At 45.7% G+C, this 27,527-nt stretch overlaps 1 protein-coding gene across 2 annotated transcripts in view; it reads left to right on the top strand.

Moving 5' to 3' along the window:
- The first annotated feature begins 18,968 nt into the window (after nucleotides 1-18,968).
- Nucleotides 18,969-27,527, top strand: part of LOC142563521 (venom metalloproteinase 3-like) — a 74,931-nt gene continuing 66,372 nt past the window's right edge. For both annotated transcript variants that reach the window (XM_075674069.1, XM_075674068.1), the window contains exon 1: nucleotides 18,969-19,126. In XM_075674069.1, the coding sequence (XP_075530184.1) occupies nucleotides 19,075-19,126 (52 nt within the window). In that variant the 5' untranslated portion in view covers nucleotides 18,969-19,074. The remainder of the gene's footprint in view (nucleotides 19,127-27,527) is intronic.

The following is a 27,527-nucleotide window of genomic DNA, read 5'->3' as shown; positions in this document are numbered from 1 at the left end:
CACCCCTTTTACGCGGAGTATAAATGAAATAAAATTGAAAATAAACTTAACAAAACACGGGCTCAAGACTCAGATACTCCAAATTCGGCCACTATAGAAAATTTTATTGAATTCATTGGCTCGAGAAGGCTATGTGTACGGTCGAAGCGTCCACTACGATTTAAACTTGCGATTTAAACTTCACTGGTTTAGAAGTTTTCATTATGGCGGCAGCGCAAAGCGGATGACGACGTAGCGAAAGAAGGAGAGGTGTGGGACAAGTGCTGATCCAACAAAAGTTTATTATTTGTTATATCAGCGCTTGAGGGGGGTCCTGTGTCCTTCTGCATTCTGAGTGTTGCCGTACCTTTCCCGGCCGCCATAAGAAACATTTAAAAAATCGCCCACGTTTGCATTCTATTGATGTCCCTTTCCTGATCGCGGAGGCAGCATTCCGATTGGGGTGATCTGCAAGAAGTATCTGTATCGTTGTTTGACTGCGCGTTGAAAAAAAACCCAGGCGCTCAAAATTCTTACGGGATCCACCACTACGGCAATCAAAGCACTATAGCTCTTCCTGATGAAGCCGAAAGCCTATAACTTCTTAATTTTGCCTATGCATCTGTTATTTGTACGACATTGTTGGATAATCGACGTCCCTTATGGCATACCGCTGCAGCAATGGTTCTAAAACGACTATTGTACGCTTCTCTTTGTGATTTTTCTGACGAAATTGTTTACGTCAAAGCGTCACTTCACACCCCTCTGTGGTATACACAATATTGCTCAAATAAACGTCGCCATAAGCTCAAAGCAAAAAAGCACACGTGTGGACTTGCTATCGCTATTTCGTGCAGCCTTATAGGCGATAGTTTGAATTACTTCAAAAGTAAAAAGCGGGAAAAACAACCGGACATACAAAAGAGACGGACAACGACGCTGACTAACAAAACAATGTTTATTGCTTCAAGCAGCATATATAGTGCACCGGTTAACATAAGCACTATAAAAGACGGATAAGGAGCATGCATATAATGCAGAAAAATTATTCTTAGGAAAAATATACTTCTTTAAGTAGATGAGAGGAAAATATGTAAGCCCTGTACAATCAGGGCTTGCTACTTTATACATGCTCTCGGCAGTTTTCTTGATGTGGAAGGGTTTCTGGAGGTGGCTGTGTGAACCAATTTTAAAAGATCGCACCTCGGTGCCAAGTGACAGCAATGAGCGCGCGCGACTCAAATCCAAGGCACTCCACATCCTCAGAAGTGGCGATGCACAATTGAAATACCCGCTAGTGCAGTCCTTCTGAAGGATATACCCTTTCTACCGCAGAGCATTATTACTTCCCCGCATGCTCCTGCTCCGTATATGCTGCTTTGTTTTTTGCTGTTGTTGTTGTAGTAGCTTTGTTTTTTTAGGCGGTACACTACGCATAAAGTGTTTAAAAGAGTAACGACATGAGCGTTAATCAGCGCCGTTGCCTGTTGCACCCTTACGTCCCGTTCGTTAGCGCTGCTCTCTACTGAGAACATGAAGCAGCTAGCTGAAATACGTACCCTTCTGCAGCTTGAATGCACTCTTAGAAGTATTTATGCTATGCAAATTCTTACGTTGAACCATTCTTCCCGTAAGAGTAGCGGGCTGGCGTGGAAAAGTTTTTGTAAGTCCCGTATCTCTCGAATGTCACGCATTTAGCCGCACCACCGAAATCCGGGTTTGAATAGTAGTTTCTGTGCATGAGGTACCACTTCCCGACGTCGGGGTAACACTGCGCAAGAAAAAGAATGCTTGAAGGCGGGTATGCTCTTCACTTTCTAAGAGCGCTCAAAGAAGCGACGTTATTTCTTACTCTTTCAACATTAGAGGGTATTAGAATAGGGGCTCCAAACGTTTTCGGGCCCCAAAGAAATAGCGTCGAAGCCACTGCGCATGCGCGAGATGCAAACTGTGTTAGGGTTTTGCTTTGGGAACGCCATTTCACCGATTTATGGGGAGCCCAAATAGGGGGTCAAAAAGGTTTGAAGGTTTATTTCCGCAACTGGTGTTGCGAGGACAGCCAGGGAAAAAGCTGTATAGACAGCTTGAGAGGTCCTGGCTTCCTCTTACAGTGCAGCATTGACGGCGGCGGAGTACAACAACAAACAAAACGTGAGGAGAAAAACAAAAAAAAAAAGCTTTGCGTCAGCAAACATGGCGGCACCCATCGAAGCGACGGCTCTAAGTAGCACCAAATTGGGTTCGACTAATGGTAACGCGTGAAGTTCGCAAGCTAGAAGAAGTGACCACGGTTATCGCTTTCTCTCAACTAGCGTGTGTTATGAAGGTTGATTCATTAGACACCGCTGATTTCGAATTCAGTTGTGGATTTTATGGTAGTCCTAACACGGCTAAGCTTGGCTGGTGAAGGCACGTAAAGATGGTTTGCTCAAAACTAAGCGCAACTAATTGTTGGCTGCTTACAGAATAACTTCTAAATTGTAATTAAACGCAAATACACGCAAGTTATAACTCCTATTACTATCATAAAATAGTATAATTTATTTAAATATTTCTAATAGCTTTTCTTTGACGCCATAGTGGCGCTGTCTGCGCAAGACGCTATCCGCAAACGCAAAGCCCTATTCTATAACTCTTCCCTCCTGCGTGCCCCAACGCTAATAACCGCAAAGATCGTTGGGGCCCCAAACTATTGGGGCCGCTATTCTAAAACTCTCTATTTTTTGGCGGCCGACACTTCGAGCAATGAGATATGCGCTATGCAATCATTGGCAAATGTGTTAGCAATCCAAGCGTTGACGCCCCGCCAATGCCATTCTCTACTGTCGGATGTTTTTTCCCTCGTGCAAAAGACCATGCAGCGACTTAAAAAAGGCTTGGGATGGATTTGAAGGAATATCCACTTTTTCGTTCTTCCCTCAATAAAATTTTCCAGAAACTTCTGTTTTTAATAAGAGTTACGCTTATAATGGCACGAGGATAATATTATACTGTATACATTGACCAGAAGGAATACGCAGCGATAAGGTTGCTGATATTGAAGAAAGCTGTACGATTAAAATAAATCCCTACCGACAAGCCCTGCAAGTGCATTTCTAGACATGCCTGCAAGTAATAATGGAAAGCTTTAGGTTTTGCGCACCCAAAGGTATGCGTTACGCAAACCGCCGCGCGTACAGAAATTCGCAGCCCTGCGCGGCAGGCGCAGCACAGTCGCAGCGTGAGCGGCTGCACGGGAGCTCCGCTTTTGGCGCCACGCACTGCAGGGTCTTCGCGGCGAAGTATTTTCGCGTCGTTTTCGCGAGAACGAAACTGAGCTATCCGCCTGGCGTCGACGGCGAGCTGCGGCTTGCGCTGCTCTCTGCACAGCGCGCTGCTGAGCACCATGTTGCCTGATTGCAGCTGCGCGTGTAGCTCTACGAATCGCTTCTTCGGGTTCGTTCCTTGCAAGCAGGCGCCATAACGAGTTCCGAAGAGTAAACACAGGCATCCAGACTACGAGACGCTCATGTCGCATCCCTCGACCCGTGGCATGGCACGTTGCTGTTGATGATGGTGACGATAATGATGGCATCCCCTTCGAAACGGGATGGCGACATGCAATATAGTCACCTAGCCTGCTACACCCAGGGTCAGCTACATGCAACATGCAACTGCTATGTGCAACTGCTACGTGCATGTCGGGACGCCTTGTGGAATATAACGGAACTGCAATGCAATGTTTGGACGTATCGACGCTTCGCTGCGCGCATGTCAAATGGCACACTACGATGGTAATGATGATGACGATAATGTAATGGCATTCCCTTTGAAACTGCACGTTGAAGAACCGTCACCTAGCCTGCTTGAATTAATCAGATATGCCATACTTGTGTTTATTACATTAATTTTATACATATCCGTAATATCTTCCTTCCTCAAGACTTCTCTACCTTGCACCGCTACCTATGCAGCTGCTACATGGCGTGCCATCTGGTGTAATAATAGGCAAGTGCAATGCAAAAGGCCTACGCGTAGACGCTACGCGGTGCGAATTTCACATTGCAAGGCAAGTGGCACGATGGGATGCTAATAATGACGATGCTTATCTTTTGGCATCCCCTTTGAAACGCGGTAGTGACAACCTAGTCAGCTTGGTTTAATCAGGTACACAATGTACATTTTTCTAGCCTTCTTGTATATATCTCCTTAAACTTCATTTTCTTCCTCAAAGTTGCTTTAACTGCCTTGCACCTGTATACATGTGCATCTGGCTTCATGTGCATCGGCTGCATGGCGTTCTACCTGGTGTAATAATCTGCAATGTCAATGAAAAACCTTCAAATATCCTCGCTACGCCGAGCGCCTGTCCCATTACGTGTCTCCTCGCGCGTCAGGGAGCGTTTATAGGGAATTTTTCCGCCGCCTGCTAGTCAAAGTGTCGAAGTGCAGAAGGTGCTGACGTATGTACTGGAGTGGGTTCAAAGATTGGAAATGTTGTTGCACATACCGAAATACTGATGACCTGTAGTCAGCAAACAGCTGACTGTTCCCCGTACTATGATCTTATGTTTTGCTGAGTTCGTAAACTCTGTGTCAAACGAGGCAATAAAGAAAAACGAAGTTGCCGTTGCTCAGCGACATAGTAGCTGACTCCCACGCATCGGGCGCGGGTTCGATCCCAGCGGGAACTGGGTCTTTCTTTTTCTCTCATACCCGGTGACAGCTGCTATGGACACCGGACAGCGGCAGCGGCGGCGGATACTATGGCCACCCGAAACGGCTGTTGTAAGGAGCCCATAGCAGCTTACGCTGTAAAACACGGAGCTCAAAAGAACTGTAGGACAGGCGTTGAACCCACAATTAAGGTGTGTGTTTTTTTCACAGGAATCACATTTATGCTTATGCATACAAATATACATGCACAAAAAAGACAGAAACATACATGCAAGCGATCCTCAATTCGCTCATGCCCAAAGCATGGCAAGTAACTAAACATCAAGGATAGCCCACGAACATAATTTCAAGCAATTACAAATATACTTCGGACACAGGCAGGCCGATGATTGGGAAACTAATACAAGTGTCCCTATCAAGTGTGAGTCTCCTATTGTTCCACTGATGATATAATAAAAATTGCATCAGATGACGTTGATGTATTATTTGGATGTTCATTTCACTTTGCGCATGCATTGGTTCGTTTACCGTTTTTGTGGTTATCGTTATACTTTATTTTCTCGTTTGAACAAGCTTCATGTGAAATTAAACCTTAGTTCTGAGTTGAGCGTCTGTTCTGTTTTCCGCGTTGTACGTGTGCCATGACGCATCACGCGTAATGCGAAGGCGTGGGCGTTCCCCACCTGCGGCGAGTTGCTTTTCATCCACTTTCATCACCATTAATTTATCATTTCTTTAATGCAATTAGTAAGTACATGTAATTTCCCCTATGTTTTCGTTGGTGGGGTTGTTGGCTTCTCATGATATGATTGACAAATGATTGAGGACCTTAACAAAGAAAGTGCAAGAGTGGGATTAAGATTAATATAGAGAAACCAAATATAATGCTCAATACGCTCGCAAGGGAACAACAGTTCAGGATCACCAGTCAGCTTCTAGAGTCTGCCAAGGGGTAAATTTACCTACGCCAGTCACTCACAGGAGACCCTGATCCATGAGAAGGAAACTTACAGAAGAATAAAAATAGGTTGCAGTGCATACCACAGACATTGTTAGATCCTGACTGGAAGCTTACCACTATCATTGAAAATAAAGGTGGGCAATACATGCATTCTTCCGGTGCTAATATGTGGGGCAGAAACTTGGAGGTTGACAAAAAAGCTCGAGGACAAGTTAAGGACCGCGCAAATAGCGATGGAACGAAGAATGTTAGGCGTAACCTTAAGAGACAGGAAGAGAGTTGTATGGATGGGAGAGCAACCGGGGATAGCCGATTAAGAGAAAAAAATGGAGCTGGGCAGGCCATGTAATCCGTAGGTTAGCTAAGCGGTGGACCATTAGGGTTAAAGAATGCGTGCCAAGAGAAGGGAAGTGCAGTCGAGGACGGCAGAATACTAAGTGAGGTGATGAAATTAGGCAGTTCACAGGCGCTAGTTGGTATCGGTTGGCGCAGGACAGGGTAAATGGAGAGCGCAGGGATAGGCCTTGGTCCTGCAGGGGACATAAAGTATGATGATGATGGTGGTGGCGGTGGTGGCGGCGGCGGCTTCTTTCGCGCTGCTTACTTCAATATACAATTGCATCAGTCGTCGATCTTTCTACACTGTGGTTGTTCAACCCGGCTAGATGTTCTATGCTCAGCAGCATTGGTTTCACAGTTGCTGCCTGTTAATGACAGCGCCCAAAACTACAACGGCCCTGTTTGCCTTTCTAAACAAGAACACTTAGTAAAAACACTTATTCTGCTCAAGTCTTGGTATGCTTGAAGATCGCGTCGCTGTTCAGGATAAGCAATATTACTCGCACATGCCAGCGCAATACCTTTGAGGAGAAAGCAGGCAACTGCAAGGCGTATATGTCGCATTTCGGGCTTCTCTGTTCACAGCTCTGAAAAATCGTGTGGAAATGCAGCATACGCGATCTTAAAGGAATTATGAGGGCAGCGATTTCGCATTTGTGCTGACGCGATTCGTTTAACGCAGATCACGCTCCACAATTGCCGCTGAAGCCATAAATCGCGCCAAATGTCTTGTGCGTCCGTGAAAAGGCGTGTAAATTGGCCATTACTGCTCCAATAAAACACTCTGACATCCGCTTCAACCGAAAACGTTGTTCATTATCATAGCGCAATATTCGCATGCGCCTGAGGGCACGAGCTTCAGATACCTAGTAAGTCAGTGACTGTAACGTGTGCCACGATTTTATGGACTACGGTGCAAGTTATAACCTAAGGGCTCGCCAAAGTGGCTAGGCGTCAACGCCATTTGTTGAAGTTTTTTTGTTGCGTAGTTTCTTTGCTTGCTTGCTTGCTTGCTTGCTTGCTTATCCATATTGTCACGTAGTAGTGAGGGTGGAGGAAGCAGCAAAACTAGGAATGACGAAACTAGCGTTTTATTGGGCGAACTTGTGCCCTCAGAAACAGGCTACACTCAAAGAACGCCGACAGCGGTGAACACAATCGGCGATCGTCGAAAATCTGATGAGCAGGTCAAGTGCGCCGGCTCTTATACATGAACCATCGATGGTTCCAGAGTAATCGCTGGCGCCCGCGTGTCTTCCGGAAAGTTTACGCAATTCGTGTCGCGCATACATAAAATCAGATTACACAAAGTTCGATGACAACAGACAGCAAAAAGAACCACCGATAACTTTCGAGAAACTGTCGATACGTGCGAGCGCGTCCCGCGCTTAGTGATAACATTTGTTAGACGGTGAAAAGCGGTCACCGGAATAAGACAAACAAGTACACATGTCAATATAATTGGAGTTCGAAGCTTAAATCATGCGATATATCCTGTTTACGAGAGCATGTGCGCCCGTCGGCCCTTACAACTCCAATAAAACAGTGTGTTATCCCCATAAAACAACACACAATATAGGCTTGAACTTTCCTATAGCATTGGAAACCTGCTTCGTGCCACTTACAGCAAAACGTTTCCTAAACTGTCGCGAAATTTGAAGACCTTTATTGATTTGCACAGTTATAGTTGTGCGAACGTTCACGCGTCTGTGCAAAGGTCAATACACTTATCTTCAACACGTCTCTCTGTGTCAAAGCAGCTGCCAGAGCATGCCCACATATAGCCGGTTTCGCACCACGTGTTATGGCTAACCTCAGCAGCGTAGTCTTTAGAACGCGGCTCACGCATTCTGGGCATGTGTCTTGATCTCTGTCATCATCATTAGCAGCAGCAGCCTATTTTACGTCCACTACAGGACGAAGGCCTCTCCCTGCGATCTCTAATTGTGCCTGTCCTGCGCCAACCGACTCTAACTAGCGTTTTGTACTTGAACGTATTCTGAAAAATGCGTGATCGAATTTCAAAACGAAAGCTTGGCTTAGAAAGATCTTGAAGATATAGCTTTAATAACTTCCGGTTAACCTCACTGTCTTTCCCATTTATATCTCCATCTATCTCTCCATCAGACTTTTCATCAGCCAGCCAGCCAACTAACACGTCCATGCAGTCAGTCAGTCAGTCAGTCAGTCAGTCGTCGGTCAGTCAACTCAATGATCATGTCAGGTCACTCAGTCAGTGAGAATTGGTCGGTCGTGCAATCAGCCTGCCCGCCCACTCGCCCGCTCGCTTACTTGTACCCCTGTGTGTCTGAGCGGCTGTCCTACAAGCAAAATATAAAAACAGATGGTGTGTGTGTGTGTGTGTGTGTGTGTGTGTGTGTGTGTGTGTGTGTGTGTGTGTGTGTGTGTGTGTGTGTGTGTGTGTGTGTGTGTGTGTGTGTGTGTGTGTGTGTGTGTGTGTGTGTGTGTGTGTGTGTGTGTGTGTGTGTGTGTGTCGCTTTGCCCATTTATTGTCTTTATATTTCATTGGTCTCTTATTGCCCTCAGCTTTCGACAAGAAGAGTGCTCGTACTATTAGATTTCCTTTCCGATTTGCCCTATGCACTATGTACTCTTAGCCCGTCGTAGTTGCTTAGTGGCTATGGTGTTAGTCTGCTAAGCACGAGGTCGCGGGACCGAATCCCGGCCACGGCGGCCGCATTTCCATGGGAGCGAAATGCGAAACTCCCGCGAACTAAGATTTATATGAACAATAAGAAACCCCAAGTAGTCCAAATTTCCGGAGTCCCCGCACTACAGCGTGCCTCTTAATCAGATCGTGGTTTATCATATAAAAAAACTCATAATTTAATTAATTATATGTAATCTTAGCCAAACGTGTTTCGAAAGAACTACCCGTCTTTTACAATATTTTACCCTCGTTTTTCAAATTGTCCAGTCATATTGACACGTGTACATGTTTATCTCCCTCCGATGACCACTTTTCACCCGCTAACAAATATAAAGCCTTGTCGCTCAGCGCAGGACGCGCCCGCATGTATCGGAAGTTCCTCGAACGTTGCCGACGGCTCTATCCCTTGTCTGTTGTCCCCGGATCTGATTCTATGCACAACGTTATTCGTGTAGTAGTTTCCGAAATGCACGCGGGCACCAGCGACTACGTTGGGAGCTTCGTCGAGTCACGTAGAAAAGCCGATGCGCTTGACCAGCAATGGAGATTTCGACGGTATTGCCGACTGTGCTCACCGCTGTTTTGTGCTTCGAGTGTTACTCGCATTAATGGGCGCAGGTACGCCCTATAAAAAGTTGTCTCGTGATTCACAGCTTTCATACTGTGTTCTGCACCGTCAATACAACGCGAAAATACATATTTATTCATAGTTCCTGTTTTACAAGCAAGCTAGACTCGCCCCATTATAACAAAGTAGTTTACATAAAATAGTTTCGTTGTCCTGTCAGTCTTTTCTTTTTCTTGTGCTCGCCCATCACACTATCATCATCCACCAACTGGCCCACAAAATCATACTACTCAACTTTCATTCAGTTTCATAGGCACCTGACTTCGTAGAAATGGTGCCTATATCACGTTATCTTTTAGAGAATATAGAAAAGCATCGAAGGCAACGTGTGACATGTTTTTCATCAAATTCCTGCAGGCTGTCGGTTAAGGGCCGTAGCTTCGGAGCCAGACTGCCGCACAATGTCGCTGGTGTGTTCTTATTCTGGCCTGCATTTAAGGCAGTCTGCGTAGACAGCTAAGGAAATAGCCAAGACAGCTTAGAGCCGAAATAATGTAACGCGTCTGAATGCGCCTGGAAAACGATGGTAAGGCGATGAGGATGATTCATTGGCATCCCCTTTGAAACGGGGTGGTGGCATAGGTTAGTCTGCTTCAGTTGATCAAGTATGCTACGTATGCTTTCCGTTCTAGTATTTTGTATAGATCTCCTTAATCTTTATTTTTATTCCTCAAAACTTCTCAATCTACCTTGCACCGTTACCTATGCCTGTAACGGATCCGGTAATATCAATCTCTTTCCTGTTTGTTTTTTTTTTCACCAATTTTCTAAACGTTCCTTACTTATCTGTACTACTGATAAGTTGGTGATTCCGTCAACATTAAATTCAAGTGCTTCTGGAAGGTATACGTTACCTACGGGCCTCACTGGTTCAATCGCTTCGCATTCAATAAGGATGTGCTGAGTTGCCTCCGGATTGTTACTGAAGTAGACACATGCCTCACCCTGTTGCGAATTATTTTTATCTTTAGGCAACCAGCTCGAGCCCCAAATAGCAAGGCACTACTGCCGTTTGTGTTATCGCACAGAATTCCCTTCTAATTTTTTTCTTCTCATTCTTGTAAATCTTCATGGTCTGTTTCATTTTTATTCTTTCCATCCAATTCGCTGTCTCTGTTTCTATCACTTTCTTTTTTATGGCTCCTGGTTGTCTATTAACACTTTCAATTACCCTGCACTTGGTTGCCAACTTTCTTGACATCTTCCTCCATTCTATGTTCACGGATGTATGGATCGATGCTATGAACAGCCCCTTTGGAACGTGGCAGTGGGTTGCGCCGCCAAACTCTTGTTACTATATTGCCTAATGTCCTACCTATCTTTAAAAAAAACGGAAGAATTTCCATCACAAATGTTTCTGAACCCCTATTGGAAACATATTTTTTGAACGCCCCTGTTGTTTGTCGTTTCCCTACTTTTCTTCCACTAATGTTCCAATCACCTCTCACTAATCTTACAAACGCCTCTGCGACACAACATCATCTCGCGGCGACAAGAAAAAGCTAAGGTAACTGAGTAATACTTTTTGGGGTGCTAGTTGGTGCATATTTCCAGAAGAGGGTTGTAGCGCCGAAAAATACAACACATAGCAAGCGAGACGGGACAGGCGCAACTTCCAACTGTTTATTCACCGCGTATGCGACTGAATATAAGGACAAATCAAGATGGGTAGCAAGAACAACACATGCGCGCGAGGGTTTTTTAGAAAAAAAATTCGTATGCGAATGAATATAAGGACAAATCAAGATGTGTAGCAAGAACCACACATGCGCGCGAGGGTTTTTTACAAAAAAAAACCTCGCGCGCATGTGTGGTTCTCGCTACCCATCTTGATTTGTCCTTATATTCATTCGCATACGCGGTGAATAAACAGTTGGATATCCGCTTTTTTTTTTTTAAACAAACCGTCGCGCGCATGAGTGGGTCTTGCTACCCATCTTTATTTGTCCTTGTATTCATTGGCATACGCGGTGAATCAACCGTTGGATATCCGCTTTTATTTATGTAAAAAAAAAACCTCGCGCGCATGTGTGGTTCTTGCTACCCATCTTGATTTGTCCTTATATTCATTCGCATACGCGGGGAATAAACAGTTGGAAGTTGCGCCTTTCCCGTCTCGCTTGCTATGTGTTGTCTTTTTCGGCGTTACAACCCTCTTCTGGAAGCTAAGAAAAGCTTGTATTATTTCTGCATTTTAACTATTTTCACGCGCGAATCTATGAAAAATGCAATGTCACTTACATTAAGAGCTTAGAAAAGCTTGGCTACGTTTCTTGTCCACACACCAGCTTTCTGTCGCGTTTCCAAGCACCCGCCACGGTGGATTAACGGGTATGGTGCTGCACTGTTCATAACGAGGTCGCCAGAGCAAATACCGGCCGCGGCGGCCGCATTTGGATGGGGCGAAATACAATAACGGCCGTGTCCCGTGGGTTGGGTGCATGTTAAGGATCCCCTGGTAGTCATAAGGAACCGGGAATCCTCAACTACGGCGTGCTTCGCAATCAAATAGTGGTTTGGATACGTTAAACCCCCAGAATTGAATTCCATTCACTTTTCAAGCTTCCGGCCCAACCGCCATCTTGTTTGTACAGCAAATCAGCCAGCATCGTTTTTTTTTTTTTTACTTCGAAGCTGTCTCCACTAAACTATCTTTCACGTCTTCGTCAAAACTGGAACGCGACTTAAGGCCACTGTCCACTTGGCCCTCTAACTTTCCGTCTACGGAGAGTATTGGAGCATATCGATAGCCTGCAATGCTGCGAAGGTCAGCGGGACTTCCCTCCCTGCTACCTGTCATTCGTTACCCAAAAGTAGTGCAAGACACAGGAACGAAATATATAACTATGTGTTCAGCAAAATATTAAAACATACAAACCGAATGTCTGCGTGTTCTTTTACTTTACGCCGCAGCAAGAGAGATGTACTTCTGTTGTGTTTGCTAGTTCCCACGTCGTGAAGTCACGCACCCAGACAACGGAAGCATGTCATTTTCTACCGTGTTCCAGCGCGCAATGTTGCTCTATGAACCAATTGGTATTCGCGTAGCACTGACTTACACCACTAGTCAGGTGTTCTCGTGCACAACGCGCCAATTCATGTGCTGCTCGAAATGAGGCAAATGCAACAGCCCACGCCCGACGCCGCCAACAAAAATTTGTCGCGCAGCAGAATAGCGGAAAAAACAATAATAAAGGCGGGGGGGGGGGGGGGGGAGGCGTGACGTATGCGTCACGCGATCTTCTAGCTCCAGTTTGGGAGAACGCAGGGAAGAAATTTCGCTTGCGGAGACTAGACAGGGCGAGTGGAGAGAGTGTCTCGCTATGCAGTGGCCCTCGCCTCCTGAAATCATGGGTTCACGGCACTGAAACATTTATATCTCAGCTATTATTGAACCAATTTGAAAAATTCTTGAGTCAGAATGCTTCCTAGAGAATATGGTACGTAAGAACTCCAAGCGTATAACCGAAATTTGCTATGTGGCCTGGTGAGGGGCCTTTAAGTTTAAGACTTCTATGTCGTCAAATATGGCGCAATTACAATTCTACCTAAGAAAAAGTAGGATGATACCTATAAAGAAATGGGTCAAACAAGGAGACACAATCTCTCCCATGCTATTCACTGCGTGCTTGGAAAAAGTATTCAAGCAATTAAACTCGGAAGGCTTAAGAGTAAGAATCGACGGTGAACATCTCAGCAACCTTCGGTTAGCAGATGACATTGTTCTATTCATCAATACTGCAGACGAGTTACAACAAATGACTGAGGACCTTAACAGAGGGAGTGTAATAGTGGGGTTGAAGATTAATATGCGCAAGACAAAGATATTCATGAATAGTCGGGGAAGGGAACAAGAGTTCAGCATCGCCAGTCGGCCTCTAAAGTCTGTGAAGGAGTACGTTTACCTAGATCAATTAATCACAGGTAACCTAGATCATGAAAAGGAAATTCGCGGAAGACTAAAAATGGCTTGGAGCCCATACGGCAGACATTGTCAGCTCCTGACTGGAAGGTTACCATTATAACTGAAAAGGAAGGTGTACAATCAGTGCATTTTACCGGTACTGAGATATGGGGCAAAAACTTGGAGAGAGAGAGAGGGGGGGGGAATGGCTGGGAGGTTAACCAGATGGTTAGATCCGGTTTGCTACCCTACGCTGGAGAGAGAAGTGAGGGGGAGGTAAAGTGATAGCAAAATAGAGATAAAGAAAGGAAGGAGCACAGACATACAATCACAGTCGGTCACTGTGAGCACGCACAACGTCACCGCACAGCACAGTATCACTTGCAGCAGTATAAACATCTGTTCAGGCTACAGCCGCTTGTCCAATTCTGTTGCCCTTAAAAAAACTGCAACATTGCCCTCGTCGCCCTCAGCTGCGATGGCTTGTGATGTCGGAATTCTAAAATAAGTGGCTCTGGTAAATGTCTTTGGTCAAAGCGCGCTATCGCGGTTGCGAGCGCTCGTCTCTGTAAATTGTAGAGAGGACAGTCACAGAGAAGGTGTTGGAGGATCTCCTCATTACAATGGTCATCACACGAGGCGTAATCGGCCCATCTGATTCGCAATGCAGAAGACTTAGTGAAGGCCACCCCTAGCCATATTCGACAAACCAGGGTAGTTTCGTGACGGCAGAGTTCAGCTGGAATGCAAAGGCGTAGAGAGGAGTCTAGGTTGTGCAACCGGTTGTTTTGAAAACTTCCTGCGTTCCACAAGGAGAACATGATATCACAGATGAGCATTCGAAGTTTTCCAGCGGCGTCTGTCCTTGATAACGGTACCGGCTCCTCTTCATCGCCTTCAAAAGCCGACCGAGCAGCGTTAACGGCGTGTTTGTTCCCTATGACGCCGCAGTGACTTGGAAGACACTGAGATGTTACGTGGTGTGCTTTTTCATTCAAGGTGTGGATTAGTTCTCTAATCTCGAATACCAGTTGTTCATGTGCTCCACGCCGCAGGTCTGATAAGAAAGATTGCAATGCTTCCTTCGAGTCACTGAATATTGTCCATCTTCGAGGTTGTTCTTGGCTGGCGAGACGAAGTGCCGCGTACAGGGCTGCAAGTTCCGCAGCCGTCGGTGTCGTTGGGCGACACGTTTTGAAACTGATGGTGGTGGCTTTCCCTGGTAAAACCGTGGCTCCCGAGGAACACTGGAGAGTTGCCGATCCATCAGTATAAATATGTACGTGGTCGGCGTACCTTTCGAGCAAAGGGAGCAAAGTTTATTGTTTAAGAGTAGGTGATCAAAGCTCAGATTCTTTTCTGATTCCTGGTACGGTGAGGTACACTGCAGGTCGAGCCAAACACCATGGAGGAATTGGTGGCTTAGTTGCGGGGATAAAGCTTGATGGAAATCGGGTGTAATAATGCGAAATCGTAGTATAAAATGATGTCTGCAGCCTTTCTGACGGTAGTGTTGCCAGATGATGGAAACGGGCACAGGCAAAGTGCCTAATGTGCACTCTCAACACTTCCACCGGAAAGTGTCTTTGTATTGGTTGGTCCCGGTTGATTGCAATAGTCGCCACTGTCGATGTGCATTTGGACAAACCAAGACAAACCCTGAGAGCCCGAGCTTGAATAGTCTGTAGAGCACAAAGATTAGTCTGGCAAGTGTTGGTCAGTACGGGCGAACTGTATCTCAAGAAGCCCAGAAAAAGAGCCCAGTACGATTCCAACAGTGCGTGCACTGATATTCCCCAAGTCTTTCCGCCCAGAAACTTGAAGAGCTGGAAGATTGCTGTCAGACGCTGTTTCAAATAGATAATGTGCGGGCTCCATGAGAGATCTCTATCAATTATTGTGCCAGGAAATCTGTGACTCTTCTACAGAAACTTGGAGACTGACCAAGAAGGTCGAGAACAAGTTAAGGACCGCGCAAAGAGCGATGTAACGAAGAATGCTAGGCATAACTTTAAGAGACAGATAAAGAGCAGTTTAGATCAGAGAGCCAACGGGCATAGACGATATTATAATAGACATTAACAGAAAAAAAAAAGATGGCGCTGGGCAGGTCATGTAATGCACAGACTAGGTGGCCGTTTGACAATTAGGGTAACAGAATGGGTACCAAGAGAAGGGAAGCGTAGTCGAGGATGGCAGAAGACTAGGTAGGGCGTTGAAATTAGGAAATTCGCGGGCCCTAGTTGGAATCGGTTGGCGCAGGACAGGGGTAATTGGAGATAGCAGAAGAGGCCTTCGTCCTGCAGTGGACATAAAGATAGGCTGAAGATGATGGTAATGATGATGATGATGTCGCAGATCCTAGCCTATATTCCACGAACGAGCCGAATGACACGTTTTTGCGGCCACTGCGCTCCACTTGCACTCGCAAACAAGACAAAGTACGTCGCACACTGCAAGCACAAATCTGCGCAATGATTACGGAATCTCACGCAAACTTTCGTCCACCGGTTGTACTTACAATACTTGTTGTAATGGTATCGTAAAAAGCTTCACGTAACCAAAATAACTACCCTTGCAAGTCGTGCGTAGAGACCTCTATGACCGCACATAAGCAGCTTCCGTAGTGTTGTCTTCTTAGCGTGAAACAGAATACAGTCCGCAGACAACGAAGTTTACATTCAGCATCTCGTGTCGTGAGATGGACCTGGGGAAAAGCATGGGGCTCGATACGTAGTCTCAATATTTTTCCGAGTGCTGCCTTCCTGTGTGTATTCGGGAGCAAGGTTTAGGCGCATAGTGTATGCTTGGCAAGCATTTCCTCCTTTGCGTACGTGCACACGCGTGTGCTTCATTAATCATTATCTCCCTCTCTGTTTTGAGATAACCTGTGGAAGACAACGCCGATTACTGCGAACCACTCCGCCCCGGCGCTTTTACCAGAGTCGCGAAGTTTGCCCTCTACCCACGCGAACTCCTCGCCACAAATAATGACTCTTCAATAATTAATAATGTAGCGAAGTGTCGTTCTGCAGCTGAAATATCGTGTGGTTCTTAAAACAAAAAATGTGCTTTTTTTTACCCCTACGTTGTCTCCATGCGGGAACGGGACCGGCTGCACTCTCGTAATATTCGAGCTATACTGTTCAGAATAAGCACTCTGCCTTGAGCGATATGTTTATTCGATGGAATATTTTGCGGTCGGGTGATGTCGGCATATGACTTTTTTCGACCAGACTTGTGATTGTATCCTTTTCAGTCGCGGTATATAAAAACAATTTGTGCGCAACTTGTTTTTGTCATTTTGTCCAGGAGCGCAAAGAAAAACCAATGCCACATTTCTGCGCGAAATGCACTGAAGATTGCTGCCATACGTGAAAGGAGCGCAAAACTCAGTTTCTATTTCGGTACATCCATGACACTTATGCTGGTGTCCGGCTTGGGTTCAACCAATTGCACTGGCAGTTCTGTTGTGCAATTCAAATTTCCGCTATTCTTGCACTGGTTATTAAAGTGGCTGTGTTCCTTTACAATTAAGATAAGATAGTTATACTCCGTGACAATTTAAGAATTACAGAAACGCTCCTCCCCGAAAAACGTATTGCACCTGCCCTCCACCTCTGAAAGAAAACGGATCCTGCTGGAGTCTGCTCACAGGTTAATGACTTTGCTCTGCTAATGTAAATTCCAGGCTAATTGGAAAGTAACCGCTAATATTTTCAAGTTAAAGTGTTAGCGATGACAGAAAACTGATATCAGCATCACCCATAAAATTTTCTCTAGACGTTCAGATTTCATACTGAATCGAGACAGTTCTGTACGGAGGAAAACATTTGTTTTAGGCACGCCAAGCCACTTGACGTCAAGCAAATAAGTGAACCTAATTGGCTGGCGCATTTGTGCAAATTGTGGTTGAGATGGACAGCGTACGTATAACCTTGTAATTCTTGAGTTGTCAGCAACTATAGTTATTGTGAATACTTCGCCGCTTGTACTCCATGCATAACTACCCCTTACTTCTTTTTCTATTATCTGTCTTACACAAGATAGTAACTAAGTTTAGTAAAACAATGTACGTCGCTATGAGTGACAGCGGAGTGGCAAGATAGCCATGTGGCTTCGCAGGCTTTTTTTTGGCGGTAAAAGTAATAACGTAGCATTTTAGTAAAAGTATGTTTTTGCATGATCACGTCCGTAAGAATGGCGTCGATAATACGAAATAACTTTAAGAGCCAACATTATGACGTTGTTTTCTTTCTTTGTGAAAATAATGGCTACTACCTTTCGTCAGGCTAGCAAAACCACGCTAAAGAGCGCATTAAATTAGGCGTCAGAAACTCAGTCTCAAGATGCGCTGTGTCTAGCTACTGAAATGTTACGCATAATCCTCTTGTAATACTCTATCTCCGCTTCCCTTTTGTTGCGGATGCTCAAAGTAACAAAGATCGAAAATTTACTTGCGATGAAATGATTTCTCAGTGGTGGGATATGCACATGATAGAAGGGCACCTCGGGAACATATAAGGATGATCGCGTAACCACTAACCACAATCACAACCACAGTCATGCAATTATACGCCTTAGATAAATTGTGTCCTTTGACGCCATATCAGCGCTTGATATTTCGTTCCCTACTGCTGAGGGATCTCCCGCCATTTCGTTGATGCATCGTGGTGTGATAAAGACTGCGATATGCTCAACATAATGCTACAAGGAATCGCTAAGGCGCTGCGTCCATGTATCGCAGCCAAGCATTTACTTCTTTAAATCGACGCCAAATATTTTCTGGCAAGTGTTTGTATCATAATCTGGTAATAAAATTCGAATGATTATGACGAATGGCGGGCGTCACAATCACACAACGCGAGCTTGACACGTGCAGTGACTGTTTTATTACAGTGCAAGGCCAAAAGCTCATTTTCCTCGTCAGAAAAAATCCGAGGACACCTAAGCACTTCTTATGATTTGTGAATGCGAAAGCATTAATGTCCAGCTGAGCGGTCCTTCGAGTTTCGCGTTGTAACATATCATAGCGGTACGTGCTTCCCGAGCCAGCAAGCAGCAGCAGCAGCAGCCTGCGGTGCGAACGCCACACTTCACCGACGTCCTGTGCGACGAGAGAGTCCCCTCACGCAACATCTGTCGCGGCAGCAGCCTTTCGCCCCCGCTCGAGACGCGGCGTCGCGGCCAATAGCAACGGGAGCTTAGGTGCCGCTTCGCTGCTGCAGATGGCAGACGCGATCTGTTTCGCTCAATGATTCATTTGACGCTTTCGCACCAAGCAATGCCTACCACAATTTACGACTGCGCTACAAGCACGGCACCAACAGACAGTAAAGGATGTGTCGTCGCCATACGCCAACATGTAAATAAGTAGTAACTATCAGACGACGCGATGCGTAATCCACACTGTCGTGCTTCAGCCAGTGCCCGCCAGGCGGCGACTCCTCTTGATCTCGCGGGGCATTCCCCTCATATATTGTGACTGGGAATATACATATATATATATTATCCTTGAATGATAATGTGGACGTCAACTTTTCTCTCCAAGTTTAACATTATATATTTGCAGCACAGCAGTGCCGCAAAGCGAACATACTTTGAAATTGCCTTCCCGAAGATAAGCTGCACCATCCAAAGCAATCGCAGTCCCGTCAGTTTAACTACACATCGCTGCTATATGTCATCTAAAGGCATCCAAAGTCAACGACAGCTTAGCTGCAGATCGCTGCTATATGTCGGGTAAAGGCCCGGAAAAGTCAGCGGCAGCCTATGTCGTGGCTCTTTTCCGGGCTACAGATGCTACCTAAATGTGAACGCATGCCACCGGTGGACGAAGTAGGTTCGGGCTAGGAAAATGTTTCACAGGGAAAGCGCAGATATTTAGCGTTAAGAAGCAGGAGAGGAAGTTCCCCTAGAGAACCTGCCACGTAAACATGGTTTTCTTAGCGATATTCCTTTTCGTCCACTTCGTCGCAACGTCTTCTGGTGAGCGCATACGCCGTTTACTGCACGTTACAAAAGCTGACACCGTCATCGTTATTATCAGCGTGTTTACGTCCGCTGTAAGACAACGGACTCTTACGCCGATCTCCCATCACTCCTAGCAACAACTAATTCCATCCTATAGCTGCAAATTTTCTCATTTCATCACAATCCCTAATTACATGTCCTCCAAAGCTGCTAGTCTATTGCTTGGGCAGCCATTCTGTTAATATAGCTCTATAGTAACCGAGAAGAGCAAAAGGAACCAAAGGGCTAAATTATTTGGTTACGACTACATGAACAGACAATGAAGACAGAGAAACATGGGCGAAATTAACTGTTACGTCTAAAGTAAAATGTATAATAATAATTAATACATCTGCATTTCAATTATTCTTTATATGTACCAATAAATAAACAGCACCTAATTTGCGCTGCTTCATTGTCTGTTGGCTTCAAGCTGTAATCGCTCTGTAACAGGTTGTTTTAAAACATTACATGGAGTATCTTATAATATCACATTTGTGTTCATTTCTACTAGAATACCATGTGTTTGGGTTTGCTCTCTGATTTACGCTGCTATCTTCCCAACTATCAATCTCACAGCTGCTATTTTTCTGGTGCATCGCTCGTTGTCCGGTACTTACTTTCCTTTAAAGTGTCTGATCCTTGAAGTTCCGGCTCTATGGGTCCGTACCGGCACAATTCATTATGTACTTTACTTTTCAAAAATATCAGAAAGCCATGTGTCATTCGTATCGGTACACCGAAGGTGACCGGAGTATTATGAGCATTAAGGACAGATTGCGAATACAGCCTACCAGCACTAGCTGACATCTTTTAGGCCAGAAGAATTGCAAACTCATCGCTTATCGGAACGATAACGAGGAACTGAAGAGTAACTAACGTCCGGTTCTTTTCCTTCGCACCATGCACATTATCATTCATAATGTATGACAAGAGAAATTCGCCGATCCTGAACAAACAAAATATGGCTGAGTGTAGTAAGCCATACGTCCCTTCCTACACTGCAGACTACGAATTTTCGAAAGACATGGACACGGGTGCTGCACATCCTTGTCCAATATTAAAGCGAACACCTTATCAGCGTTCGGAACACTGTTCCTCAAAACGTGCAAGTCACAATCTCACTCATTGCCATTTGTTATGTTGTTCTCTTGTTGAACAACCCTGCTCATGAAACTTTTTCCTGAATACAAGCGCAAGCGTATACGAAGAAAACTACCGGCTGTGAACACAATTTCGGTGTTTCCGTACATACTGACTCATGGTGCAAGTGTTAACACACAGCTCGCTTCCTTGATTTTGTGTTCATATTGATCCTTTGCGTTAACGTTGTGTTCTCAAAGCATTTGTGAAAAAATGCTGTTCACTGCGCGAGTAAGTTTACGATATGTTTTCCAGGTCACTGCGCGATCTTGTGTTCGTAGGTTTTGCTGTTCAGAAGATTTAATGACGCTATCAAAAAAAAATAGCGAACATGTTACTGAAAGTCTAGGTTCACATGTCTGCGAATCAGAAATAGTGTGCTGAAAATACAAGCTACTTCGCAAAGCTACTTGTCGCGATACCAGTACATGAGCACACGAGGGTTAGACCCTCCCGGGTCTCACCATGCGCGGCTTTGCCGCGTCCGCGGACAAGCGGATCCTGGTGGTTGAGTCAATGCTGAGTGCTTGGACCTTTATGGACCCTCTATGGAGGCAACGCAACCCTTTGGCTTCGGCATCACGTAAACGGCACCTCCAGAGTGAACCACCAGGGGGAAAATGGTAATTGCCTTTTCCTGTCCTCCTCTCCAATCTTCGGCTTTTTCTCTCACTTTGACTCTTTCGTGTCCCCTCTTTATTCATTTTCACTTCCAATTTTCTAGGCAACAAGGGTTAATCTTGTGTGGTTAGCCAACCTTAGGTACACCATATTTGTTTATACTAGTGTCCTACAGCTGGCGTGTGCAGGACCTGCCTTTTCAAGGTAATGCAGCGTCTCCTCATTGAACTCCGTGGTGGGTGGCTGGCGCCATTGCCGAATTTATTATGCGTATTCATGGCAACTTGCTCCCTCCCCCCTTCCTGATCGCCCTCAGAAACGAGGTCGCGCGGAACATATCTCAATTTTTGGCAACCGAACGCAAAACTTTGCCCGCTTTCACGCAATCCACTCTGGTAAACCAGAAAAGACAGTGACAATGACCTCACCCTTCGTGGTCTCGAAATATCTGGCTGACATTTTCGGTCCCGGTTACAAAGCATCGAAAATGGCAAAGGGTGATCTGCTACTGGAGCTCCGCGATCAGAAACAGCATGCAAAACTGCCCAACCTTGTGTCCTTTGAGAGTGCTCTAGTAGCAGTGACCCCACGCCGTACCATGAATACCCCCATGGTGTTGCCTGCGATGCTGATCTAATAGACTTGTCTGAAGCTGAGCTTCTAGAGGGTTGGAATGATCAGAATGTCATCAATGTGAAAATAATTAAAATGAAGCGTGATTGAAAAGAAATCGATATCAAACACCTAATACTTAAATATGGCTCATGCGTCCTGCCCGACACTATATAGACAGGATATGGGAACATACGGGTCAGGCCGTATGTCCCAAACCCTCTGCGATGGTTGAAGTGCCAGCGATTCGGCCACAGTTCACAGAACTGCCCAGGCCGTCAGACTTGTACGAAATGCGGTGCAAATGAACACTTCTCTTTCAATCATGGGGAAACTCCCTCCACTGTGTGAACTGTGATGGGGAGCACGCTGCGTACTCGCGATCGGGCCCATTCCGGAAAAAAGAAAAAAGGCATTCGGACAATAATATTAAAAGAAAATATACCATTCAACGAGGCACCTGCCCAAAGTCAGTATGGCCGAAGTGGCGTATCAGGGGGCAGCACCACAACGGAGCCCGGCGACTGTACGGCCCACACAGGGTGAGCCAGCGGTGACGCCATCCCACTCCTCGGCGGCTGCAGCTGTTGCTGCTCCGCCGTCCCAGAAGGGAGCCATCGACCTCCGGACTGGTGGCCGCAAGGGTCTCGTCTCCCGAGACGAGGCCTTCACGTCAAACACAGCGCTCGCTCGAGCGGCTGTTCAGAACCCCGCAAGAGGCGATGGACACGACTCCTAGCCAAACGGCGCAACTAGCGCCTAATGAGCGGCGAGAATTTCTTGACTATTCTAAAAATGAGAAACCTCGACTCACAGGGCTCGTAAAGGCCTCGGTAAACTAACTTTCTTTTGTTAAACACACAGCACAAAACTATTTTTAATATGAGCATTCGAATAGTTCATTCGAACGTCAGAAGTCGGCTCCGCAATCTCGATGACGTTAAAGAACTCTTCGGCAAACTTAGTCTTAAGATGCTATGTCTACAGGAAATGCAGCTCAAACAGATACAAACAAGCGTTTTTCCACAATATACCATTTTTCTGAAAGAACACGATAATGCAGTCGCATCATCTGGCGGCTTGGCTATCATAGTCGATAGATGTGTAACTTTCACCGAGAAAAACTCCATGAGCCTTTACAGGCAGTTGCTGTTCAAGTGGTGTTGTTTAATAAGCTAGTTACTATCAGCTCTTTATGCATCCTTAGAAACTATCGACTTCATGAAGCCGAATTCCAAAATTACATCGATGGAATCCCTGAGCCATATATTGTTGTCGGAGAGTTAAACGCTGTAGATCTTTGTGGGGAGATTCCCTTTGCGATGGAGGAGGGCACCTAATAGAAAACTTTATCTATTCATCTGGTGCATGTTTACTTAATTAGAAAATTAGAAGGAGCCGGCGTAGTATAGCGTTGTGCGCAACACCTATGCAGCACACTATACGAACCAAAATGGTCCGGTCACAAGAGACGACGAAGACAGGCCCTGCACGCTGACGGTGCCACGGAATCAGGCTTCCGCCTGATTGAGTGGGCTCGGCTGAAGATATAATGTGGGGAACCAGGAACCAGCGTCTGTGAGGTTTTTCTTCACCCATACATTGGGGACTCCGGAACTCGCGTCGTCGCACTCAGCTCCGCGTGCCTCAGCTGCTTCGTTAAGTCTACCCCTGCAAGGAGTGCGAGCTCCGCTGTCTTCGCAGTCCGCCTTCTAACCAGTCGGCAATAGCCTCGGATTCTCCCGATCAAGTACTGCTGTCAGCGCTACTACCCTTCGATCCCATGGTTTCCGCTCTGAAGCTCCCGGAGTTCTGGTTGTCGGACTCGGAACTTCGGTTCATTATCATCGAATCCTTGTTTCATCGCCACCGCCTCATTTCGCAGTTGACCATATTCGACCACATCGTTGGAGTGCTTCCGCCCGCTACTGCTAAGCAATCCCCCTATTAGACATAACGGCGGAGTCGATAGCTGGAATATTCATCACACTCGGGATTAGCGGCTACGGTGTCCCTTCCACCATTACGACTGACCATGGTCGTCAATTAGACTCAATATTGTTCGCCAATCTATATCGGCTATTCGGCATGAATCACATCGACTGTCTCTTACCACCCGATATCCAATGGGATCAACAAACGTTGTCACCACCAACTGAAGGCTTCAATCATGGCTTCAACTTTTCCTTTATCATGGATCGAGCGCTTTCCTTTCGTTATGCTTTGAATCCGCACCGCTCTTTGCAGTGACCTTTCCCCCAGCGCCGTCGAGCTTACATTTGGCACCACTCTACGAGTCCCTGGCGAATTCTTCAATGAATCGCCCACCGTACATGCTGACGTTTCCGATTACGCCTACCGCTATGCGTACTGTCGTTCCTCCTCAATAACGACGTTCTTTCCGGCGTGTATAAGTCAAACCTGGCCTTGAGAACTTCACGCACATCTTTGTGCACCACGACGGCTGTGCATCCTCCCTTACAGCCCCTGTCTGATCGTCCGTTCAAAGTACTCAAGCGTGCACCTAAAAACTTTCTATGTTGCTCAACAACAGCCTGGAAGGTACGGTCTTCATCGACCGTCTGTCACCTGCCTACTTAGACTCTGACGCTTTAGCCACTTGTGCTGTCACATTGGCTCCCAACCAGGCCAGTTCTACTCACCGCGGGCGTTTCGCACCACCGCCATCAGCGCTTCGCCATTCGTCCAGCTCACAGCTTCCTCGCTAGAATGGGCCCTGGAGCGCACTGCTACGTGCCACAATGGCCCCGTCTCAAAAGATGACGACGACGCGCCCAGCACGCCCACGGTACACAAGCAGTGGAATCGGCCAAATCAGGCTTCAGCCTGATTGAGCTGGCTCGGCTAAAAATATAATTTGTGGACATCAGGCACCCGCATTTGTCTGGTTTTTCTTCACCCACACCTACTCCTCAATTGACTTAAGGATAGTATCCAGCACTCACCTGCCGTACCTCGAGTGGAGTGTTAATAAAGACCTTTACAGAAGTGACCACTTCCCGAAAGTTCTAAATCTCACAACACAAGATGAATGCTCCCCACATGTTCCTCGATGGAAGGTTGACTCGGCGAACTGCGAATTATTCCGAAAACGTACACGTTTAGACAAGGAGGAAATTGCTGGTCTTGATACAGACAATGTTGTGGCGTACTTGACAGGTTTTATAATAGGCACTGCCACAAAATGCCTTCAACAAACAAATTGACTGTCCTATAAACACCGCATTCCGTGGTGGAATAATGAATGTCAAAAATTAAGAAAAAAAACAAAGAAAGCTTGGGGATTGCGACGTGACTGCCCAACTTCCGATAACCTCGCTGATTTTAAACAAGCAATGCCGCAGGGCAGAAGAACACGTTGTCAACCTGAGAGAGATAGTTGGGAAAAGTATATTACCAGTAATAATTCATACGCTGATGATTGAAAGGTCTGCAGCCGGCTAAACAAATGAAAAGGCCGACAGTTTCATCCTCTGCACCTAGTAAATAGTGAAGGAGACTGCCTGGAAAATCAGGCAGATGTTCTAAATGAGCACTTTAGACGAAGCTCGAGTGCATCGCACTACATACACAATTTCCTGCGGTTCAAAGAAAACGCAGCTCGACAACACCTTGAACGCAAATGTGGACGAAATGAAGCGTACAATTGCCCGTTCAGCTTAGCTGAACTTCAGGCATCTCCCAATTGTTGCAGACTAGACGCTAGGTAGTGAACGCATCATTTATGAAATGATCAAACACGTACACTCAGAAACTCTAAAAACACTTCTATCTCGTTTCAATGCTATGTGGGCAGCTGGATACGTTCCATCCGCTTGGAAAGAAGCTATTGTTTCCCCATACTTAAACAAGGGCAGCAGTTACAAACCGTTTCGAGGTTGCCCAGTTACAGACCAATAGCTCTAACAAGCTGCCAGTGCAAGCTCTTCAAAAAATGATAAACTGGCTCCTGCTCTGTTTCTTAGAAAATAACAAAATAATAGAGACCTTCCAATGTGGTTTCCGAGAAGGTAGGTCAACGACAGACCGCGTTGTTCACATTCAGGCCGACATCAGGGATGCCTTTACACATAAGTAGTTCCTTCTAGAATTCAGTTTTTCTCGACCTGGAGAAGGCATACGATACGACTTGGCGTTTCGGTATTCTTCGGGACATTTCCGCAATAGGTGTTCGTGGCAACATGCTGAACACGTTCGAAAGCTGTCTCTCTGATCGCACATTTCGTGTAAGAGTGGGCAATTATTAGTCTAGAACATTCACCCAAGAGACCGGTGTGCCGCAGGCAAGCGTGCTTAGTTGCACACTCTTCGTCGTAAAAACGAATTCACTTCATACAGTCATTCCAGGTACCATGTTTTATTGTCGCCATGTTGACGATGTGCACATAGGCTTTAAATCATGCAATATTTCTATCTGCGAATGCCAGGTTCAGCTTGGTTTAAACAAACTATTTACATGGGTGGATGAAAATGGGTTTATATTGAATATGCAGAAAAGTACTTACATGCTCTTCTCCTAGAATAGAGGCACAACACCACTCCCGAGTATTTCTATCGATAAAGATGAACTCACTGTCAGCAATGAACATAAATTCTTACGTATTATTTTGGATTCAAAACTATAACGTTTATATCCCGATATCAAGTATCTCCGGACGAAATGCATGAAAATAATGAACCTTCTAAAGCTTCTGTATCATGCCACATCGGACAGCGACAGGAAGTGCCTATTGGACTCGTACAAAAACCTTATACGTACACGTTTAGACTATGGTGCCATGGTGTACCACTCTGCCGCACCGTGCTCGTTGAAGATGCTGGATTCGATTCACCATATGGATATTCGCCTGGCCACAGGTGCGTTCAGGACAAGTTCAGTGAAAAGCCTCTACACGGAAACGAACGAGTGGTCACTTGCAAAGATCTTTCTCTAGTTTTACATATTTTCTGAAGGTACACACAAACCCTGAACATCCGTGTTAGGCTACCATAAATGATATTACATGCACCACACTGTTTCGCAACTGACCCACAGTAAATTAGCCCTTCTCACTGCGTGTGAGGAAGCTCAGTGATGCAATGGGTATCCCACGTTTGTAACCTCGTCTAAAGGTTCCGGCAAAGCTCTCACCGACGTGGCAATGGCAGCCTATAAAATGTGACACGTCGTTTCCTCGTGTTACAAAGCATGCTCCAGAGAAACACATCCGAAGGTACTTTCTGGAACTCCAGTTAAAGTAACCATGCCCGGAATTTTATACTGAAGCGTCAAAGTCTCATGCTGACGTGTCTTTTGCAGTGGTTTGTCCATCATTCTCAGAATCTGATGTTTCGCACACGGAAACAAGTATATTTCCCGCTGAGGCATACGCACTAAAGTCGGCTGTTAAATGTATCGGGAAAACCAACCTACCCAGTGCCATCACATTCACTAAGACTTTCAGTGTAGCAAGGTCCTTAATGTCATTCTGCAAAAACAAAAATCCGGTACTCCACGTGCTTTATTCACTTTTGTGCACTGCGTATGTGTCAAACCAGCTTGTTGTGACCTGCTGGGTGCCCGTTCACAAAGGCATCAAGGGGAACATGCTGGTAGACCAGATGGCTAGATCTGTTAGACTTTCATACCTGTCCCTGTGACAGACTTGGAGCATTTTCTCCGAAGAAAAATTAGGACACACTGGTAGCGAATTTGGAACATTGAAACGTCGAATAATCTTCATTTAATTAAACCTCAGTTCGGTAATTAGTTACCAATAACAAAAATACTCCGAACTGAAGTAATTCTTTATCGACTTAGGATACGCCATACCTACGGGACCCGCTCTTACTTGCTGTCTGGGGGTGACCTTCCCGTCTGCGCTAACTGTTCAGAGACGCTGACCGTCCTACATGTCCTGGCGGAGTGCCGTGATGCAGATGCTGAAAGAAAAAACCCTTTCCCCTAGTTTACAAACAGAATATTCGGCTTCACTCAGCA

Source organism: Dermacentor variabilis, chromosome 11 (assembly GCF_050947875.1).
Source record: "Dermacentor variabilis isolate Ectoservices chromosome 11, ASM5094787v1, whole genome shotgun sequence".
Taxonomy (NCBI): domain Eukaryota; kingdom Metazoa; phylum Arthropoda; class Arachnida; order Ixodida; family Ixodidae; genus Dermacentor; species Dermacentor variabilis.
Note: the sequence above shows the minus strand (reverse complement) of the source record. Positions and strands in the feature narration are given on the sequence as shown.